This window comes from Leptodactylus fuscus, chromosome 2 (genome assembly GCF_031893055.1).
Source record: "Leptodactylus fuscus isolate aLepFus1 chromosome 2, aLepFus1.hap2, whole genome shotgun sequence".
Taxonomy (NCBI): Eukaryota; Metazoa; Chordata; class Amphibia; order Anura; family Leptodactylidae; genus Leptodactylus; species Leptodactylus fuscus.
Window position 1 is genome coordinate 167,343,188 of NC_134266.1, and position 23,917 is coordinate 167,367,104.

At 38.7% G+C, this 23,917-nt stretch overlaps 1 protein-coding gene across 12 annotated transcripts in view; it reads left to right on the forward strand.

The window, feature by feature from the left end:
• The window catches only part of DMD (dystrophin), a 1,873,751-nt gene that overhangs the window by 845,047 nt on the left and 1,004,787 nt on the right, over window positions 1-23,917 (forward strand). For 11 of the 12 annotated variants that reach the window (XM_075265063.1, XM_075265067.1, XM_075265060.1 and 8 more), the window contains 7 exons: window positions 3,364-3,546; window positions 5,777-5,911; window positions 9,609-9,758; window positions 12,895-13,056; window positions 16,881-16,991; window positions 19,219-19,392; window positions 22,579-22,734. In XM_075265063.1, the coding sequence (XP_075121164.1) occupies window positions 3,364-3,546; window positions 5,777-5,911; window positions 9,609-9,758; window positions 12,895-13,056; window positions 16,881-16,991; window positions 19,219-19,392; window positions 22,579-22,734 (1,071 nt within the window). Of the gene's footprint in view, window positions 1-3,363; window positions 3,547-5,776; window positions 5,912-9,608; window positions 9,759-12,591; window positions 12,813-12,894; window positions 13,057-16,880; window positions 16,992-19,218; window positions 19,393-22,578; window positions 22,735-23,917 lie in introns of those variants that run through there. The other variant, XM_075265072.1, reaches the window with a different exon arrangement.

Below are 23,917 nucleotides of genomic sequence, written 5' to 3' on the forward strand. Positions count from 1 at the left end.
TTGGTTATGTTTATTCATCTCCCCTGGGCCTCCTCTAATCATACTCTGAGTGTCTGAAAAGATCTCAGAGTTTAATAGTAGTTTATTGGTGGAGAACCCCACAAACTACCATTATGGTCGTGGGGTCTTTCACTGTGGCACATACCCCTAGAGATAGCTGTTTGTACCATTTGTACCCCCAGGGGTATGTGCGCTGTTCCTTGAGAACCACTGATCTAAATAACTTTGTATCAATACAAACAGCAAATCTACATTATACTAGAAGTAGCATCAGTAATATATTTATAAAAATGAAATCCCACCAAACAATTTAATCAACCTTCAATAAATTTGGCACCTAGATAAATCAGGCACTTCTGAAGATTTTACACATGATTTCAGCTTTATAAGATAAGATAAGATATTCCTTTAATAGTCCCACAATGGGGAAATTTCAGTGATACAGTTTCATAGATGATACAGTAGTATATAACAAGAGAGAAACACATAGAAGCTCATGGCAGATAGAGAAATCCTATGAATCATAGCAACTAAAAAGGAAAGAAATACAGACACACTGCAGGATCATTTAGTTCTCTGTGCGGAGTGATGTTAATAATACAGCCCGACCGTGGTTGGAGGACGTGAGGAGGGGTCACAGCATGTAGATATAACAGGCAGAAAAACATTTTTGCAGAGGTGGGGGACATATGCAGCTATCATGATAACATGTGGTAGTTCTTTGGTACGTAGTGAGATCTCCTGCTCACAGCTGATAGTTCGGTATCTTGCATCAGCACTATTGTCCATTAACCACAAAAAAATGCCCCAAATGTCCTTCATCACAAGCCCTCCTCCTCCTAACCACTGTGTTCTACTTCCCCAAAGAAGTCTGAAGCCATCCAGGTATACATGGTGCTGTTCTCTTGCCATGCTTCCATAACTTCTGGGGTAGGTGGGTGATGGTAGGTTCCCAGGCTGTAACAGAGTCCCACGTGTCCACAGTAATAGAAAGAAATACCAGTCAGCTGTAGGCATCTTCACACATCAGCAATAGACGCCAAAAGTCATCTCCTTGAACGAAGAAGTCCACACTTCCATGTAGGTTTTCCTCCATGCCGCATGGTGTCCTGGGGGGATGGTAATAGGCACATGTGTAGACACAGGAAACCAGCTGAAACCAGGTCTTGAGTCCATGCTTTACAATAAAAACAAAAGGAACAAAAAACTCCACAGGGTCTTCCATTCGATTTATAGTTGCTAATTCATAGTGCTAGTTTCTTGGTTACAGGATTTTTGAAGATACAGAGAAAAAGAGTGAGAAAGGAAAGATAAGGTTGCTCCAAGCTTGGAGCCCTGTATCGAGGCAGCCACTAAGGGCGCCAGGACCTACCATTCTCAACATACTCACAAAAGCATATATAGCTCCACTCACTTCTACATCCAGGACCTTCCTCCATATCCCATCATACAACCCATGTTAACCAATACAAGCATTCAGGTCATTGATTCTTAATTGCATCACTGACATTTACTGTTGTCAGAGAAATGGAGCACGCACTCACTGTTGTTCTCTGTTATCAGCCACTATCAGAGGACTGTATTCACATCACACCACTTCTCAATTTTTGAATGAGTTTTGTTACCTTCCATGATAACACATCATGCAGCAGTTTAACCAATTGCAGAATTTGGGTTAACTCTGCTACATCTGTTACTTCAGATCCTCACACTGCAGGATTTGTGTCTATACTATTGCCACTAACATACTAAGGGTATGTTCACACGGGGTTTTTTGGAGCAGATTTTGACGTGGAATCAGCCTCAAAATCCGCTGCCAAAAACAACTCCCATTGTCTTCAATGGGAGTCGCTCACTTCTTTTTTCCGTCCTATCTTGCTGTGGATTCCGTGGCGCGAGGCTCCCTCCCAATCAGACCCATTCTTTGTGGGCCTAATCTGGAATGGAATGCCGTGACTGGATACCGTTGCACTGCACCAGCATCCCATCGCGGTTCTTCACGCAGATATGTTCACACGTGGAATGCAAATTCCGCTCTGTGAACATACCCTAACATGGCCTGTATTACACCAGTACATAAGAGAACAGTGTCAGGTGCAGTCTTTGGCAATTTTTTTATGCTTTTAAGTGCTAGTAGCAGTTGTGCACTTTACTACATAATCCTACATGGAAAGGTCCAGTCCAATCAATCTGATTACAGGAGGAAAAATAGAAAAAAAAATCTGATTAGTACTTTAAAGGTGCCTTAGTCAGATGGATTGCTGGATTGATTGATATTGGTAAATGCCTCATTTTTCTTAACCACTGGTTTAAATGAACCATCCTCCATTGCATCTTATATGTTTCAGACACATATTAAAGTTTTCAGTCAAAACTCTTCAAGAGGGACAGCAGATTCTAGGTGATCTTTCTGACTTAAGTGGGATCTTTTAGTCCCACACTTTGTACCCGGGCCACACTGGATACTTTTTACCTTTTTATCTATCAGTAGCAGGTTGGGCACATTCATAACAGTACTTTCATATGTATAAGGCTCTGTGGACAGATGCATTCGTTTCTGTGGGTATTTTTCTTTTCCACCACTTTATATAAATCATCCTCTTATGCTTTGTGGGCACATATTAAAGTTTTCAGTTATAACTCTTGAAGAGAGGTGGCAGCTGCTAAGTCAGGTCCCTGACTAGTGGGATCCTTTATATGGCAATGCCAAGTATACTGGTGTTCCTGGGAGTCTCTGGCTGCCGGCTCATTAGTATTCATTACACTATGTGTCATGTGACATATAATCTCAGAGCAGTGAATATTAATGAGGAGGTTGCTGGAGGATCCTAACTTTAATTTAAAGTATAACTTTGTTCATTTTTTACTTTAGGTATCTGTGGGGAATTGAACCACGAACCAAACTATGCAAGACTGTTAATCTGACTGAGCTGTTAGTTTCAATGGGAGGGGTTTTTTTTGTTATATTAAACTGCAATAGTATTGTACTGTGCTCACATAATATATTGTTATATAGAGAGAGGTCTCTATAGGCAGTACATTGTATACTTAACAATATATTTTCTAGGCATACTGTGTACTGGAATACACAGAGATTTCTTTATATATCATTTATATGCTGGAAATGGAAAATATTGGTCTGAGAAAAAACATAACTAAGAAAAATTAAAATAAATATATCTAAAATATAAAAAATATTTATCATGAGTGATCACTAAATAGTGTAAATAACAATGGTGCAATTGTTTATTTCTAATTAGCTAGTAACAATCTGGGGTTTAATATTATTATGGGGTCTGGATATATATAACTGGGTCCTGTTATGGGTCTACACTTCTAAAAGTAACATTTCTCTGTTTGCAGAGGGCAAAAGAAGATTCTGCACAGAAACAAGAAAAAGTGAAGCTTTTGACAGAGTCTGTAAAGAACTTCATCGCAACAGCGCCATCTGCTGCTCATGAGCCCTTAAAGAAAGAACTGGATGTTTTAGTCACCAATTATGAAAGACTGTGCAGCAGGTTAAATGGAAAGTGTGAAACTCTACAGGTAAAACAAAATGTTCTAGGACCTATGGGAATAGTATCAACATTATGTATGTTTTTAGTGGATTTTGAAACAATTTCTTGGGATTTTAGCTGTTATAATGTAGCGGCACACTTTTCATTTCTGCTTCAGACTGCAGAAATTTGTTCTATAACTCTTCTTTTTATTAGAACTTATATAAAGGATTGACTAGCTGACACTGCTCTTTTAAGTACAGATTAGTAGTACACTCTAATATTGCCCTTGTCCAATGCTACCTTTTACCCTGAGATGTAAATTAATTTCCTATATACACCCATGGACAATTAGTAATATGGACTAACATAGATAATAATACAGACTTTTATATGGTTATTGCCTTGGATTTATTTCATTCCTTCATTTTTACTTCTGACATTCATCCTGTCCTTCATCCTGGTAATGTGAGTTATAGTGTGCCTTATATAGTATGACTTACAGTATGAGTCGTGTTGGCTAACCTCAAGGTAATTTACAAGTGGCCTACTTTTGAGTTTGAGTTTTGTCACCTGGACCTGGCATTCCAGGTTTGCCAGATGGACAAATAAACCTTTTAACCCCTATCTCATACAGGGGGTGAATGAAACAATAGGAACAATTAATATTTATAGGACTTAGTAATCCACTGTCCAGTGACCAACAAAGGAGTAGAATAATGAACCAGAAGGGTGGCTCTGAAACCTGAGGCCCCAGGGAATGAGAAGAGCTGTAGCTCTAAGTTATTTGTTTCTGTTGTTCCCCCTTTTATCTTATATCTATTTGCTTGTTTACATCATTTTGATTTTGTCTCTTATTGTAAGCACCAAATCTTTTTGCTTTAAAGTGTTCAGTTTAATGTTAGTCCCTATATGCTCTATAGAGCCATTCCTTGTAAAGTATGTCTGGCCATCTGAATGCTGGGAGCAGTGAGCTCATGTGTGTTGGAGTGTTGGATTCCTATTGGCCTTTATTGCAATAGATGATGGCAGTGTGTATTTAGGGTGCATAGACCGTGTTGTGCTGTGATTTCTACTCAATTTGCAGCCTGAATAAAGGATGAGTGCAAATATAAGTGAGTAAAGTAAATTAACCCATTGTAGAGACACCCACATCACACATACATGACAGTCACTTTTATATGTATAACTCCAATATAGCTTTTATCAATGACATACCCTTGTGTACCTTGATAACGGAGTATATCAGCAGTGGTATAGCTAAATCTTTTACATAAATTATGTAAGCCATGATGTTTAACAGTTAATAATTGCATCCCCAATGATATAATAGTTCTGCTGAACATATTCTGACAACTTTTTGTTGTATCGCTATCGGTTTCGCTATTCCTATTGTAAATTTCTAAAAAAAAAGTGCCAGCAAGGTGTTATAACTTGGGAACCAAAATTGTCTCAACAATGTCAGACAATATAGCAACACCCCCATCACCCTACCCTGACATGCGAACGTGTATCACCCAGTTGGAAATTAATCATATTTTCAGGGAAAGCAAAAGAGGTGCAACAAAGACCTATAAGGAAAGAATATTTCATACCAAATGAAATTTACAAAAATAGGCAACTCATAGGCACACAGAGGTACAATAAGGCTCAGTGATTTCATAGATCTATAAAATGAATGTGCATGTGTTGGCTCTGACAGGTTCCAGATGACCGAAATAGGCAATATTATTATACTGTATAATTATTTCACCCATACTGTACAGCATTGTGATCATATAATAGGAGATGGAATCTGATTCCCCCCCCCCCCCAAAAAAAAAAAAAAGTACCATAACAGTCATTAGAATTCTACCTATATAATGTCCAATTAAATCATTGAATTCAGAGTTTTATTGATTTTAACTAACAAGAGAATTATGTGGTTTTAATTTTATAATACAAATCTAAAGGTGTTCAAGTCTTCATACAACTTCATACAGCCTGAGTTGAATGATTAAATATCTTATTGCTTGTAGCTGAAACTCAAGAAAGTTTGGACTGTACTGTAGATGACTTTATAAAGCTCCCATTAGAGTCAATAGAAGCTGTATCACAGCATATGTGCAGTTACACTTGGGCCCTGGAACCTCGGGGGTGCTATACATGATACATAATACTTGGTATACATTTTGCATTAGGGCAATGGAGCTTCATGTTACACTGCTGCATATGTGATTGTATAAATGGTGATTTTAAATTACATATTATTAAATAATGATCATAATTACTTATTACAGGAGGTATGGAAATGTTGGCTAGAGCTATTATCTTACCTGGAGGCTGAAAACAAATGGATTGATGAAACTGAAGTAAAGCTAAAAACCACTGAGCAACCTAAAGGGTCACCAGAAGAGATTTCCCAGGCTTTAAAGGTCTGTATTGAGATGTTATTGATTAAAATATAAAGGCAATTATTCTCCCTAATTAAATTCATTATGATGTATAATTAAGTAATAACAACAAGCAAGTCAATTACATTTTGCAAGCTGAGATTGGAATTCTACACGAAATCTCTTGATGAAGACAAATAATTAATTCTTCTGATGTTTCCTAGGAAAGCAAAAAATGGCTATGCATGTAAAATAAATCACAATAACACATAGCCAATAATAATGTATTATAACACCTAGCCTTGCCAGGGATGCCATTTGCCGCTGAAAGTCTGGATAGTACATAAATGACTTTATACTCTAAATACATTTATGTATCTATGTGCTCTTTATTTTGAACAGTTTATAGAGTTTTGAAAGCAAAATATTTTTCATTCATACCAACAATTAACCAAAGATACATGAATAAAAATAATCAGGTGGAAACCACAAAGGAGTGTGGACCATTAGAAGATAGAGAATGTGCTATTTTGTCCTTTTTCACAGGCAATAGGGGTTGATTTGATGAATGCTCTTTAGTTTGAGTTGAAGGAGGTGTTGAGGGTTTGGATGTCTCGTTTGAAGAAGAAATCATGTGGGATCATTAACTTTGATAGATTGGTCAGATAGGGGGGCTGCGCTAGGTGTTGGGACAATAATAAACTCTGTTTTCTCCATGTTGAGTTTGAGAATGTGGGAGAAGAAGGAGGGTATGACTACTAGAAACTCTAGATAAGAGTGGTAATGTCTGGTCCAGAGAGATATATTTGAGTGTCGTCCGTGTAGCAATGGTATTTAAAACTATGGGATTTTATGAATGGGTCGAGGGCAAGGGTGTAGATGGAGAACAGGAGGAGTGCCAGGATAGAGTCTTGAGGGACACCTACAGAAAGAGGGTGCAGTGAGGAGGTGTGAGTGGGAGATGCTAAGTGTGAAGTTGGAGAAAGATGAAGAAATCCAGGAGCCAAGTCCGTGATGACAAGGGATAAGAAAGTTTGTGACAAGAGGGAATGGAAGAACAGTTAAAGAGGAGGAGAATAGTGTAGTACCATTTGACTTTGGCAGTTAGGAGGTCATGTATGACTTTGGTTAGGATGGAATATGTGGAGTGATGGAGTTAGAAGCCTGTTGGAATCTTTCAAAGAGTAAGCTGGACGAAAGATAGGTGCATAGTTAAAAGTTAACATGTTGTTCAAGAAGTTTTAAGGCATATGGGAGCAGTGAGAGAGAGCAATAGTTGGCTGGACCAGATGGATTGATGGATGATTACTTAATGATGGGTGTGACAGCATTGTTTAAAGGCGGAAGGTACCTCTGGTTTGAGGTTTTTTAGAGCAGGTGTAAAGACTTCAGTGAGGTTGGGGATGAGTTGCGACTGGAGCAGGCTTAGAACACAGGAAGTGGTGATATAGATAGTGGGGGTATCAGTCGAGAGTAAGTGCATGAGCCAAGAGGTGAAGTGGTTGAGGCATTGGTGATCCCTAGTGGTTGATATATGACAGCAACTTGGAGATTGGAGGTTGAGTAAATGTAGACTGAGTGCACTTCAAAGGGGGAAAGGTGAGAACAGGTTGAATTGGAGTGGAGGAGCAGTGGTCAGACAGAAAAAAGTAATCACTTCCACCAAGTTTATTGTTGGGGGCAGAGCGTGTGCAAGAACTGGCAACCACCATACAAGAGCACAGTAGGGAAGGTAGTGTCTGAGGGTGACAGCCATGTTTCTATGATCCCAAGAAAATAAAGTTTAAAGATTGAAAACATTGTGGGTGTAATCTAGTTTGTTACAACTGGAACAAGCATTCCATAGTCTACAGGAGAGAAGTGGAGGAGGAACAGGAGAAAGAACAATAGATTTAAGATTTAAGGGGTTCTGTGTGTTTGCGCTGGTTGTGTGGTGAGAGGAATACAATCTGATATTGGGGTTATGATGAGGAAGTCCAGGATTAGGAGATATGTTGCCAGCAGCAAGGAGTGCCAGGAAGAGGAGTGAGTGTGAGTAGAAGAGGGTATGAGGTGATGGTACATGTCTGGGGAGAAAAGCCTGCAGGCTTAGAAGTAGCTCTGCAGAGAAGATCAGTTGGTGGGATAGAATAAATGAACAGATGAAGAGTTTGTTACTAACTGTGGTGCTTGGGGCCGTGAGAGGTCACTTTAGGAAGTAAGCGAACAACAATAGTGGTTAAGATGAAATGCATTTTGGTTTGTTACATTATTTAACTGTGGTAATTATAAGGGCTTGTTCACACGGAGTAAACGCGGCACGCAATGTGCCGCGTGTACGGGACGTTTGCGGCGCGATTTTGAAAGTGCATGTTTGCGGTCACGTTAGCTCCGCGTTAACGTGCGTTTACGCGAAGCTAACGCGACCGTAAACATGCACCGTCAAACGTCCCGTACACGCGGCACATTGTGTGCCGCGTTTACTCCGTGTGAACAAGCCCTAAGGTGAATTCTGGCCTAATTCTAGTCAGTACACTTATAGAGTTGCACTTAAAAAGTTGTACAGAACTAATCTATACACTTAAATGTATGCTACTTGCTAGTGAGAATTGATTATATAGTCTGTGTAAAGCTGATGCCCCATGTTGCAAAAACACAGCATTTTGGCCAGGGCAAAAACAACGCTGTATTTAACATTACCTGCAAAGTGGATGAGATTCTGGCTAATCTCATTCATACATTGCAGAAAAAGCCTGCAGCTTGCATTTTTGAAAATCACGGTATGTCAAATATACCTGAGCTGTTGACTTTTCCATGGTGTCTTTTTAATGCAGCTTGCTACATGGGGCCTTAGCCTTACAGGAGACAGCATAGGTGGGGATACTTGTGGGTTAATGGGAATAGAATCAGAGACAGGGAAGGATCAGGTGAGAAAAGTAGGGGGTACAGGACCATCTAACACACAGAAGGATAGAGAATGTACAAATCAAGCAGTGATAGTGTTATGGTATATGGGTGCATTTATTTGCCCGAAAAACCCCTTTAAGCAGCTGCACAAAATCATGCTGGTGCAGGAGTGTGGAGCCAGCTCTTATTACAGCCAGAGTTCCTACAAGGAAGGCAGGGATGTTTTATTACCATCCCTGCCTTCCCAATTATTGTGTATAGAGTGCTCAATGAGTGCTATGTAAACAGCATTTCATCTGTAACTAGGACTAATGTGTAAAATTAAAAAAAAAAATGACAGTAAAAATTCCTTCCCCCAGCAAAAAAAAAGGTCTATTATGGGGCGGTGTTAAAAAAAAATAAATAAAAATAAAAAATCATAGCAATAATAATGATAATAAAGTGCAAAAAAAAAAGCAAATAAAAAGCTCTGAATCACCTACATAAAAATTACTGTAATATTTATTTTTTTTTAGCAGCACTTTGTGGTATTCAAAAAATCATGAAAATATGAAAAATACACCCTTCCCCTTCTATTTGTTTACATTTTCTCAGAAATTAAAATAAAGAAAAAACATAGAAAAATAAAAACAAAATAAAAATGTAGCCATATTTATCACTGAAAAAGCATACAAAAATGATGTGTATAACCCAAAGGAAAAAATTGTTATAGCCCTCAAAACTGTATGTATGAAAAAACCCAAAAATATGTCTGGGCCTGAACCAGGAAAAATGGCCAGCTCCTTAACTGATTAAGATTAGAAAATCAAACTGTTTTTGTTATCATTTTATTCACCTGTACATTTGCATCCAGTCTATAGAAAAAATAATGAAACATCCAGAAGACAATCGGAATCAGATTAAAGAACTTGCACAGACGCTGACTGATGGAGGAGTGATGGATGAACTGATCAATGAAAAACTGGAGAAGCTCAATACGCGTTGGGAAGAAATACAACAGGAGGTAATCTATGAATGTTATTCAATGCAACAAATAGCTACTAATTATACTTAAATTGTGGGTGAGATCCATAAAGGCAGACAAATATCTCAAAATGTTTAATTTTCAAATCTGAAAAATAGCCATGAACAATGAATGTACAGTTGCGCTTTGATACACAAGTGACATTAATATATGTTAAATATGTATTGTATCATATCTGATGAGTATTAATATACAGTACACCAGTACAACATCGCTGTAGAAGCTTTATACTTTGCTTTATAAAAACTTCAGTGCTCATAACAAAATCTGTTTTAGAACATGCAATTGTACCAGGATGGAAATATGAATACATACTACATTAATATTCAGCAAAATGAAGAAGAATTGTCACATGGCATATGTGCTGTCCCTATTCCCATTATCTACCTGGACATCCAAGCTCTATATTTCTGCACCAAAGAGTTGTACCTTCCCTATGCCAGTTGTGGTAGCCATCCTCCATTTCCATAGAAGTAAAACAAGCACTTTCTTATTTTTCTAATAGCAACACCCCTTGTCCATGCTTTTAGTAATCCCACTGACAATAGCCACCAATCATCACAGCCACATCTAAAATGTTAACGGCTGTGATTGGTGTTAGTGACCCTTTTTGTGACAGGTGCTGACTTTAGACAGAAATAGACTTGACAGGCTGATCAGAAGGGCCAGCTCTGTCCTGGGGAGCCCCCTGGACCCAGTACAGGTAGTGGGTGACAGAAGGATACTGTCTGTGGTGACCTCCATGCGGGAGAACAAATCCCACTCCATGTATGAGACCTTTATGGCACTTGGCAGCACTGTGAGTGACCGTCTGCTCCACCCCAAGTGTGAGAAGGAGCGCTATCGCAAGTCTTCCTTCCAACCGCGATCAGGCTATATAATCTACATCAGACCAAGCGAAGATCACTTTGCACAGAAAACTAAATTATTCTGAAGCCTTCCTTCTTTCTTTCTTCTTTTCCTAAGCTGCTATGGACTCCTAGTATATCTTCTCTTCTCAGCATATGTGCGCCTACTTCCATAATATATTACTGTGTATTATCCTGTATCTGTATCACTATGCTGCTGTAACATACTGAAATTTCCCCACTGTGGGACTATTAAAGGATTATCTTATCTTATCTTATTATTCAGCTGGCATCCGCCTTGTATGGAGAGAGCTAAGCTTCTGAGCCCTCTCCATACAGTCCCATACGACCAAAGATGTACTATTACGTCCTTGGTTGTTACAAGGTTAAAAAATGCCTCTTAATAATGCCATGCGTTTTTCCTAATCAAGGCTGAGGCCCCACATTGTGGAACTGCTGCTTTTTCTGTTACAGATTTTGCTATGTTGTTTTGAGCCAAACCTAGTATGAGTTGCAAAGGGAATGGGAAATATAAAGGAAGCTCGGATACTTGTCCCTTCTGCTAAATCCATTCCTGACTTTGACTCAAAAAAACACAGCAAATTCTGCAACAAAAAAATATTTCTCCACAATGTGGGGCCTTAGACTAAAGGGGTTTTGAAGGTTATCAATAAAAATTCATTGGGATTCCAACACCTGGGCCCCTGATCCGCTCTTTGTAGAGACTATGGCACTAGTGACATAGTCATCGCTCCTCTGTTTATATTCCATCATTAATTTCATAGAGGCCATGCCATGTAACTACAGCATTGTCTTATATACTTCTCCGTGACAAGGCTGTAATTACATTGAATGGTCACTATAAAATAATGTTCAATGTAAACTGTGAAGAAGATGCCATACTTGCATGTGTGCTATGGCCTCTTCAAGCAGCAGAACACAAGTCCACTTATCTCTTTTGATCTATCCTGAGGATAAATCATCGATAAAAATGAGTTGGAAACCCCTTTAATAAAGTCCATGAATCATTCATGCGGGCAGTGCGTGGCAAGCTCATGGAACCCATTATAGTCAAGGGACCATGTGTTTGAACTGCAAAGCGCTTGCAGTTGCGCTTGTATTCCGTCCAGGAGGGTCCTCATGCGGACTCCTTACAAACGGAACACATTGGCATGTGTGAACCGGCCCTTATATTGTTTATATATTGGTATATGGGATGGAGAACTATTCCACAGAGCCTAACAAAAAGAGATGAGTGTGGTATCAGTGTTACTATAAGATCCAAATTACAGGGGGCAGGATGATTTTTAACTATATTGGTGTCCTGCAAATGCTGATATAGTTAAAGGTACTCCAGAGTGTTGGTTGGCCTATGGGGTGCCACCCCACCCCCACCCCCCTCCCCGCCTCACTCTAGCTTCGCCGGAGCTAGTAGATTATTAGGGAGGTATAAGGAAGGGGGGTGCTCTAAATTTGAAAATAGGGCCTTATACCTATATAGCTTTCTTTTAAGCTGATATGTATATTTTTTATTATTATTATTTTATTATATTATTTTGTTTTCTTTTGTCTGAATCTATGAATCTATACAGCTCTCGGTTTAAAATGATATATGGGGTTATTTTTTATTTAATATTTCAACTACTATATTGCAAGATGTATGTATAGCGTATGTGACATCTTAGTATCAGAGAATGCAGCGACCTGTATATATTCTATAACTTTATAAATTCTGTAATAAATTCTGTAATTTTATAAAACCTGTTTCTTAACAATTGTGCTAAGAATCTTTGATTATTTTCCTCATCTAGCATCCTTTCAGCTATTGTTTTAATGACATCTGCCATCTTCAGTGTCTTCATCTTGTAACTTTGCACCAGTACGTCATTTCACTAGCTTGGCTCAGAGTGACCGTGACCCTATTCTCAGTACATGAAATCTCTTGAACTACATAATGAGATCAGGAAGAAGTAGGATAGGCCTCAGAACAGAAGATTACGGCATTCAGAAGAGGTTTCCTTTTAACAATTTTAGCAATGCCTTACAGTCATGCTACGATAAGACATCAGTGCCTACATTACAGATAACTTCATCTGTCATTAGCTTATTGTTTCTAGCACTAGTAGAATAGATTAAGGCAGACTGAATGAGTGGCAAAAGTCATCGAAGTTCATCTTATAAAAAGGTCTTTGCTTATATTATGTGTGTTTCCCAGCAGGTGAAGTTGACAAATGCAGAAATAACATATTTTCCTTTCTCTATTACAGGCTGTAAGGAGACAAAAGGTTCTTGAACAAAGTATTCAGTCTGCCCAGGAGATTGACAAAGCCATTCGCTTAATTCAGGAGTCTCTTGGCACCACAGACAGACAGCTGACAGCCTATATTTCTGAAAGAATTGATGCAGCCCAGGTTCCGCAGGAAGCACAGGTAGGCTTTGATTAACCTCTTGCTGCAAATGTTTCCACATTGTCTGAAAGGAAAACCTTTTTACTGTAGTTGGTAGATGATACTTTATCAGTGGTAACAATAGATGCACACAGTTGTACGCAGTAGGTAAATCAACTCATTCTGTATTCTGCATGCAGAATTGAAAAGGGTCAGGTCAAGAACAGATCTGAAAATTCAATACTGACTGTTCCAAAAATACTCACCAAGAAGTGTCTATTCGTTTTAACTGAGACTTGCAAACAATTTGCTTTGCTACAGTGGCTATTGTTCACATACTGTAAAGCTGATTACTGTGAATGGCCCTGTGAGTCATCCCTTGGTTACTTAATAAGATTTGACGGTGTGTCAGCTGTGTGTGTGAGATGACCTTGCATCCTTTGTGAAATTACAGAGTGTGATATACAAAGCAACATGGAAACTGTTGAGCCGGTGGAGCTGCTAGTTGACATTACATTTGCAAGTTTCATAAAAAACAATGAAAATTTCATGAAATAAGAAAGAATATCTCTCACCACAGTGCTTGGTGACAAGTTTTAGCACAAAGTTAAATGCACAAACAGCTCCAAGTCAATTGTTCCTAGTATACAAGGGATTAGTTGTTTGCCTATAATTCTGACATTTCCCTTCTTCACATTCTGTAACTAAATTTTTTTTAACATGCAACTAGCCTCCTCTTTCAGGTTAAGAGAATGGTCTCATCCTCAAATTAGAGGGGGTCCCAGCAGCTTAAAGAGTCCAGCTATATCCTTGGGGAAAGGCCCTAGCCACTCCCGAAACAGAAAGTGATGAGCAGGTGATATCACCACTAGGTACAGTTAGCACAAAAGAACAAATGATCAACCCAACATGCTAACATGTTTCAGAGGATAGCACCCTCCTTCATCAGGGATACAGTGTGATATGGTCCCAAAAAAAAAGACTTTTAGGGCTAGTTCACATGACAGAAACATTTTCTACAGATTAAGGGGTTAAGGACCTTTTATATAGCCTTACGAATTTCCCAACCATTGCATCATTTAAATATGGCAGAAGATGTGCAAGTAGTCATTTGTTTGTGGATCTTTTATGTAGGCCTAGAAATCATTGTTGTGGGACTGAGCTTACAATCTATGAGATCATATGATTTTAACCCCAAAAATACTGCAATAGAAAAAAAAGGGGGGGCTTCCCATCAGAGCAGGTTGGACGCCTATGGTACTTCAAATTAAAGGACAGGGAAACACTGGCTGTTGGGGAAGAAAACCTTTAAAGTTATATATATATATATATATATATATATATATATATATATATATATATATATATATTCAAGTCTGGGGAATGGGCGGGTCAGTTCACAACTTCAATGCCTTCATCTTCCAGGAACTGCTGACACTCTCCAGCCACATGAGGTCTGGCATTGTCCTGCATTAGGAGGAACCCAGGGCCAACCTCACCAGCATGTGGTCTCACAAGGGGTCTGAAGATCTCATCTCGGTACCTCTGGTGAGCACATGGAGGTCTGTGCGGCCCTCCAAAGAAATGCTACCCCACACCATTGCTGACCCACTGCCAAACCAGTCATGCTGAAGGATGTTGCAGGCAGCAGATTGCTCTCCATAGCATCTCCATACTCTGTCACATCTGTCACATGTGCTCAGTGTGAACCTGATATGTGAAGAGCATAGGGCACCAGTAAAGAAGTTTCCAATCCTGGTGTTCTGTGGCAAATGCCAAGTGTCCTGCACGGTGTTGGGCTGTGAGCACAACCCCCATCTGTTGACGTTGTGCCCTCATACCATCTCCATGCACATTTGTGGCCTGCTGGAGGTCATTTTGCAGGATTCTGGCAGTGCTCCTCCTGTTACTCCTTGCACAAAGGCGGAGGTAGCGGTCCTGCTGCTGGGTTGTTGCCCTCCTACAGCACCCTCCACGTCTGCTGGTGTACTGGCCTGTCTCCTTGTAGCGCCTCCAGCCTCTGGACACTACGCTGACAGACACAGCAAACCTTCTTGCCACAGCGTGCATTGATATGCTATCCTGGATGAGCTGCACTACCTGAACCACTTCTGTTGGTTGCAGACACTGCCTCATGCTACCTCTAGGGTTGAAAGCAATGACAAAATGCAAAAGTGGCCAAAACAACAGCCAAAAAGGATGAGAACTGAGAAATGACCTATGGTCACCACCTGCAGAACCCTCCTTTATAGGGGTGGTTTTGCTTATTGCCTATCATTTCTATCTGTTGTGTGTTCCATTTGCACAATATCAGGAGAAATTGATTCACGTTCAGTGTTACTTCATAACTTCAGGAGGAATTCACAGAAGTGTCATTGACTTGTAGTTACGTTGTGTTGTTTCAGTGTTCCCTTTATTTTTGAGCATATATATATATATATATATATATATATATATATATATATATATAGGGTTAAAAAAGGAAAAGCTGTTTTAAGGCCAAAGATGTACGTATTCTCAAGGTATTAAAAGTACAATAGGAACAAATAATGCAACAACTCAAATGTAATAGTCTAATCATAAAATGACTTGGAAATAATGAAATGTATTGTGAAACAGAATCACTATACACTGTTATTTAGTAAAGAATGCAATAAAGCTTTCAAGAAAGAATCCCACTGATAATTTAGTAGGTTTCTTACTCCATCATGTGGTGAGAAGACTGTATTGCTTTCAGTGATCAGTGTATAGGAAGTTACTGCCTTATGCTAGAAACAGAACACATCAATAATAGAAATACACTTATAGTAAATGATTGATAGATAGATGGATAGATAGATAGATAGATAGATAGATAGGAGATAGATAGATAGATAGATAGATAGATAGATAGATAGACTGTATTGCTTTCAGTGATCAGTGTATAGGAAGTTACTGCCTTCTGCTAGAAATAGAACACATCAATAATAGAAATACATATATAGTAAATGATTTATTGATAGATTATGGATGATAGACAGACAGATAGATAGATAGATAGATAGATAGATGATAGATAGATAGATAGATAGATAGATAGATAGATAGATAGATGACAGATAGACTGCTACATTTTTTCCTGTATGCTATGTTGACACTGCTACACCCTTATGTCTTCTGGCAAAATTCATATATCCTTATGAACATACAAATGTCTATAAGACATAAGACAGGCCATGTGTATCCTCAGAAAATACTATTGAATTAAAAAATGTTTTCTGCTCTTGATACTATGTATACTATTAGGGTCCATTCACATGGAGTAAACGCATCACGTTTTTTGGCGCGTTTTGTACACGTGTAAAAAATGTCATTGAAGTCAATGGGAGTCTTATTTTTACACGTGTATTCTTTACACGTGTATTTTGCCAAAATGAGCGCGCATTTACTCCATGTGAATGGACCCTAAGACTTAGGGTGGTTTCACACCTGCGCTCGTTGTCCAGTTTGTGCAATCCGGATGGTTTCTGTCTTCACCCCCCGCGAATCTGGACAGGAAACGGAAACCTGGAGGTCAGCCATTCACGGTTTGCAAAGGTGACCGCTCATGTGCATCTTCTGCCTGTCCGTGGGGAAACCATTTTCTTTAGCTGGACACAAAGTCCTGCATGTCTGACTTTGTGTATGGCTAAAAAGAAACAGTTTCCCCGCGGACAGGCAGTGAATGGGTTTTAAAACTGACCGCCAGAATTCCGTCACCTGTCCAGTTTCGCTGGGGCAGGAGACAAAAACCCGGTGGAATGCACAAACCTTAGAATGAGCGCCTGTGTGAAAGGGCCCTTACCAACCATTAAATATGCATTTTATATCTCTCTTTATTCCTATAGAAAATACAGTCCGATCTATTAAGCCATGAAATTAGTTTGGATGAAATGAAGAAAAGAAACCAAGGAAAAGAAATGTCAAAGAAGGTTCTTTTGCAGATTGATATAGCACAGGTAACAACATAAAGATTATTATTATCATCATTATTAGTTTCACTATGTGCTGTAGATAGCAGCATATTCAGGTGTAGCAGAGATATCCCAAATGTCTTCAAACGGTTAACCACTGCAGTAGTGGTGTAACTACCGCCGTAGCAGCAGAGGCAGCTGCCAGAGGGCCCGACACGCCAGGGGACACGAGCCCCCAACGTGTCAATTTGAAAAAAAATAAATATTTTTTTACTTCTGAAAGCTCGCCGCCTCAAACCCCCCCTCTTCTCCGAGGTACCGTGTTAGCTTTGCGGGGTGTTCGCTTTCCACCCCGCGCAGGTCTGAACAGGACCTTACACAATGTCTCCTCCCTCAGTGTGCGTCCTGACGCTGGGGGGCGGAGACTTATTTTGCAAGAAGAAGCGGGGGAGTCCATGTTTAGAAGCGCGGAGCACTTGTGAAGGCACAGGTGAAGGCTGGCAGGCAGGACAGGAGCGCTGAGCGCTTGTAAAGACAGGTGCAGTCAGCGCTGGTGAAGACATCGCTTTGCGCTTGCTGTGTGGTGGTGACCGTGAGTAACAGTGTTTTTTTTTTTTATGTTTTTCTCCCCCTGGGTCTCCGATTATTATTTCAGACCCCAGAGTATAATAATTGTTTATGGGTGTCCACAGTGGGGCATGATACTGTGTGCAGGGGCCCCAATGGGGGATAATACTGTGTGTAGGGGCCACTGAGGGACATAATAGTGTGTACAGGGGCCACTATGTGTCGATAATTCTGTGTGTAGGGGCCACTGAGGGACATAATAGTGTGTACAGGGGCCACTATGGGACATAATACTGTGTGCAGGGCCCACTATGGGGTATAATACTTGTGCAGGGCCCACTATGGGGTATAATACTTGTGCAGGGCCCACTATGGGGTATAATAGAGCGCGCAGGAATGTGTAGGAGGGGGTCGGTCGAGGTCTTAAGCGTCAGTCGAGGTCGGGGGGGAGCCATGTCAAAAGTCCGCCACGGGGCCCCGCCATTCCTAGTTACACCACTGCACTGCAGAGTGATATCTTATCACGGATGACAACAAAAAATTAGCAAAAAGTCATTGAAAAATGTTTTTCCAATTATTTTACATTGTCTTTTGTTGTCTTCTGCGGTAAGATATCACTCTGCAGCAAATTCGGGCTAAGTCTGCTACATCTGTATGAATCAGTGCTACTCATAACACAGAACTGGGATTTCATGTACAAATGGATATCAAGACTATATAAATGTGTATATACTGTTTGGTAAAATGTATTAATCATTTGCATATCATATAATTCTGCTACTCTCCATTGGTGTTTGTTGATGGGGCTGCAGCGGTGATGTCACATTGACAGAACATGATGTAAACTTTAAGTAAATTTGGACTTTAAGGCTTCCCTTCCCTAATATGTGATGACTCCAGCCTTCTAATAAAAATTCATTGTACTCTAATCCATAAACGTGTATGGAGTATTAAAGCTATACTCAGCGGGATGCAACTGGCAGAAGAAGTAAATAAAGACCGCTGTTAAGAGATAGAGGAATCTTTTTGTGCTAGCCTCTGAAGATGGAGTTTGTTACTCTAAACTGAAGTGGTATACAAAGAGCACTTTTATATTTATACTACAGCTAGCACTATTATTTATGTGCTACAGTAGCTGCCACTATTTTCACTGCTGGTGCTAATGAATTTCACCCAATTTTACTGTGGTTTGTGATATTTTGTAAGTAGTATGGCTAATATATACACACACATACCGTATATACTCGAGTATAAGCCAAATTTTTCAGCACAGTTTTTGTGCTGAAAAAGCCCCCCTCGGCTTATACTCGAGTCAAGCAAAAAAAAAAAAAAAAAAGTAATAATGTATAGAATCTCCCATAAAATAGTGGGGAAAAAAAGCTTTAAAAAAAATATAATTAAAGAATAACCACAGACAACCAAAACACCCCCTCCCCTTCCCCAGCATTTACTGCACCCAAAAACTCCGACCATTTTAATTTTTGAAATTTTCCAGTAGCTGCTGCATTCCCCCCCCCCCCAGGCTTATACTCGAGTCAATACATTTTCCCAGTTTTTTGTGGTAAAATTAGGGGCTTCAGCTTATATTCGGGTCGGCTTATACTCAAGTATATACGGTATATATATATAAATTTTTTTGTTGTTGTTGTTATTGTTGTGAACTATATAAAATGTTTACTCCTCTTTATACAATGTGTACTTTTAGAAAAAATTGCAGGAAGTTTCCACAAAATTCAGACTATTCCAGAAACCAGCAAATTTTGAGCAGCGTCTTATAGAATCTAAAAGAATTCTTGATGAAGTGACGCTGGAATTACCAATTTTGGAAATGAAGAGTATTGAGCAGGATGCTGTTCAAACTCAGTTGGATCATTGCATGGTGAGTGTCGTTCATGCTTATTTTGCCTATTTCAGCTTATACAGCAGCTTTTATTTCATTATTTTCTTGGAATGATGGACAAGTGTTCAGTTTATTAGCTATACCTAGGTGTACATAGCTTCCGAATGATAGACAGAATGTGTATTGTGTAATTGATTGCTGTCTCTTACATTACTGTTAGATGAAACAGTTATTGTCATACAGAAATACATCCATCTGCTCAGTATTTTGTCAGTCAATGTTCTGCTAGTGAAAAACAAAAAGATTAGTCTGTAAGTAACTAAGGAACTCAAATATTAGATTGCTATAGAAAAGTGCTGTCACTTCTAGGAGGCGATTCCTTTAACCTTGGTGAACTGGAAATTATAATTACACTTCTTATTTCAGATGTTTTATAACTTCACTTGCAACAATATTTTTTTAGAATTTAGTATAGTGTCATAACATACAGTATAAGAGGTATAGGCAGTCTTATTTTCACCTATAACCTCTGTCTCCATAATACAGCATTGGACATTGTTAGAAGCTTACCAAAATTGTCTAGCCCCATAATTGTCTATGGGTGCCTTATAAAGGCTCCATACTTAGAGATTTAAAAGAGATACAATCATAAGAAGAACTAACTTCATTTATACATGACCTCCAAACAGTTCTCCCACCATTTTTCCCTTGTAACTCTCCTGTAATTGTTGATAGAACCACACAATTCAGAATTACACTGTCAAGCAAAAGGTTTTGAATGTTTTGAGCTTTTGACTATCAGGTTCCATATCTCACCATCCACTAAGTCTTTGAACATAAGACTACCAGCATTTTATAACCAATCATCTTGGGTATCTCATTCATAAATTTGATTTGCAACCATTTAGCATATGATTAGTTATGCAGATTCCAAACTGCACCATATGAGTGCCACAACAGTTGGAAGAATACGAAATGAAGTCCATCCATTCATTTAAAATCCAAGAGGTTGATGTCCAGGCAAAATATCGAAGTCAACAAGTCATCTCATCACAAGATTTATCAGTTTTTGCGTGACAAACGCAGCAGTGGAGGTGGCCCGTATGCCTCATAATAGTGAGATCACAGATGTCCATGTAAGTACTGTGAAATGCAAGTTACACAAGTCTGGAATGGTGCCCCAAAAAAGGTGAAGAAGTCTCGACTTCAATATCTCTACAAGAAGCAGTGGCAAAAAAGTGCAAAAAGTGGAGAGTAAAAGATTAGAAATGAGTGATTTGGATCTAAGGGATGAAAGTCAATACACTGAGTTCCAGTGGATGCAAATCGGTATTGAAGAAACAGAAGAAAAGGGCGCTAATAGATCGAGAAATTGAAGGAACTGTCAAGTTTAGTGGAGGAAGCCTGATGATAAGGGGTTATTTCACAGCCAAAGATGTTGAATACTTGACCAGGATTGATCATGGTCTTTATGTTGAGCTATATGTGGGTATCTTACATGACAAGTTACTTTGTACATTTGAGTACTATAGGTATGAAAAGGATGACATAATGTTCCAGCAGGACAAAGACCCAAAGCATATGTCAAGATTAGCAAAGATATGTCTCAATGACAATGAAGAAGGGGTACTGAGTTGGCCCCCACAGTTCCCAGACCTCAACTCAATTGAACAATTGTTGGTAGAGTTGAAGATAAAGCTGTATTCATATCCAATGGAGTCAATCAGTATGCACCAACATTGGGAATGAGTGGAAGAAAACTTGGGATCAGATTTCGTCCACGACATGCTTGAATCTGATAGAGAGTATGCCGAGAAGGATTCAGACAGTGTTGAAAGCCAATGGTGGATTTACAAAATACTAACAAAATAATAAAAATGTAGATTTTTAGGAGTAAAACAGTAACAGCGCAGTTACATGACAAGTATCTGCAGAACTAATCATATGGTAAATAGTTGCAAGTCAAATGTATGTATAGGAGAGCCAAGATGATTGTCTATAAAATGTGATGCAATCAACCAATAACCATTTTTTCCTTTGTCAGCTGGTAGTAGGACCTTTTAAATTAGTCCGTAATACAGAATAAACAGTCCTACAAAAGTCTGTTCATTTAATTGTGGGCCTGATTAAAAGGCCACTTGGTCAATTACCATAAACCACTAATTTATGATGCTAATCTAGTCTGCAGTATTTAGATAACAAAGTATATAGGGTTTATTCTGGACAATTATATAACTGTCTCATTTGTATCTTTAGTCAATAATTCCCATGTTTCAAATGTTATTTTACTATGTGTTTTTGTAATTCTAACAGTGTATCTCTCAATTATTGTGCTTAATGAAGCAGCAGAGAACAAATGTGTATTTAATCTGTTTGTTTGTGAGGTCATTAAAGGGTCCAGTAAGCATAGCCAGGGGTAAATTATTCCAAGCACTTAGGAGAAAGATGAGTTTAAAAAGCCATTTCACTTTAGCGCTCATACTCTGTAGTCCAAGTATGGAAAGAGTACTGTTGAGTTTTAATTAAAAATAATATTAATTGCTGAAAATTCTTGTGGATTCCTTATTATTTCATACTAGATGCCTAGAAAGGGGGTCTTACACTTCGACATTTATGTAGTATCACACTTGTCACTGCTAATGCACTTTCACTTATAACTACTAGTCATAAAAACTGCAATATATTACTATAATTTATTCATCTAGCACTTGGCACATCATAAGACATGAACTTTAACTATCACGTAATGCTGTCTCAGTGTTTCCGGTTAATCCTACGTTACATAAAATCATCAGAGTACGTTCTCCATTGTGCGCACCAAGCAACATCAAGAATCACTATCATTCCAGCCTTAAAAAGCAGAAAGTATTACCAGCCCATGACATTTTCATGGAGCAAACCTGAACTGTAAGCTATAGTGCTATATTTTATAAGTCCTTCATAAAAATAGATTCCATTACCTCAGATGAGGTAGAAAAAATATGTGAGGCTGATGAATACGTTTAAGTATTGTCAATGGTCTCATGTATGGAATCATTTGCAAGTTTATTACCTGAGCGCTTTCTATAATAAAAAAAATAAATAAAAATGAAATGTATCCAATAAAGGATTTGGCAGCCATTCTAAGAATGGTTGTATCATTTACTCTGAACAATGAATGTTTTATGGGAAGTTGTACTGTAACAATTTGGAAATTCCTAAATAATCCTTGGCATCTTTCCACAGAAACTGTACAAAATTTTAAGTGAAGTTAAATCTGAAGTAGAAACAGTCATAAAAACGGGACGTCAAATTGTTCAAAAACAGCAAACCGAGAACCCTAAAGATCTGGATGAAAGACTTACTGCTTTAAAGCTGCAATACAATGAGCTAGGAGCTAAGGTAAACCATTGTCTTCTGACTGACCTGCCTAGATTGTATTCTATCTTCATGTAGTGATGAGATATTTTATTAATGTTTTTCTTCTCTATATTACTTACTGCTAGAATCAAAATCTAGCCTGTCTCCATTATAAATAACAAACATGTCATCAAGGGAACAGCGAAAATAAGAAAACATACTGAATTCCCTCTGTATGGGTCACATCATTAACATGTATTCCTATAATCCAAAACTAACACACAAAAACTAGAAAAATGGAGAAGGAATACTCAACATATGTATAAAAATATACTTTATTGAATACTATTGTTAAAAAGCATTGAGGACGACTGTTACCAACACGCAGAGAAGGGGTCAGCCGCAGGAACCAGGTATCAGTAGTATGGTAAGTGTTAAATGGGGTGCAATGTAGGTACAATAAATAGTAAAAAGGTAAGTATCCTACATAACCCAAATATGGCTAACAAATATATTAGGTATTAAGAAGGACCTAGATGATAGAAAGCCCTAGTACCAGAATCAAAATAGATCATGCAGTAAGTGGAAAAAGTACTCAGTATAGTAATTTAAAATGCTTGTCTAACAGAGTACTATAAACTTAGTATAGGCTACATGTAATCAGGGTCTTATTAATAAATGGTAATTGCAGCAAAACAACAAATAGTTACATCATGGAGAAGAAACCCCAGGCACAAGTCACACTGAGGAAGAGAATGCAAAAGATACAATGTCAGAAACATAAAAGTAGACGCATACCCTTAAGTAGAAATGTAGTCTGAGACCTGGTAGGAGCAGACACATAACCCCTACGCGCGTTTCGGTGTGAGTGCCTTCATCCGGGGGTGGTCTCCATTATGTATTTTTATTGTTCTGGCTTATTAGAATATATTGTATTTCATGTGAAAGATACTAACATCTATGTTGGATCCATTTCAATCATTGTTCATGCATTCTGCCAGACACGCATGCTGTGCTGTTTTGTTTGTTTGTTTTTTTTCAATGTAGATTGTGAGCCCCATATAGGGATCACAATGTAGTTTTTATTTTCCTATCAGGATGTCTTTGTAGAATGGGAGGAAATCCATACAAACACATTGAGAACATACAAACTCTTTGAGGATGTTGTTCCTGGCGGGATTCAAACCCAGCACTCCAGTGCTGCAAGGCTGCAGTGCTAACCACT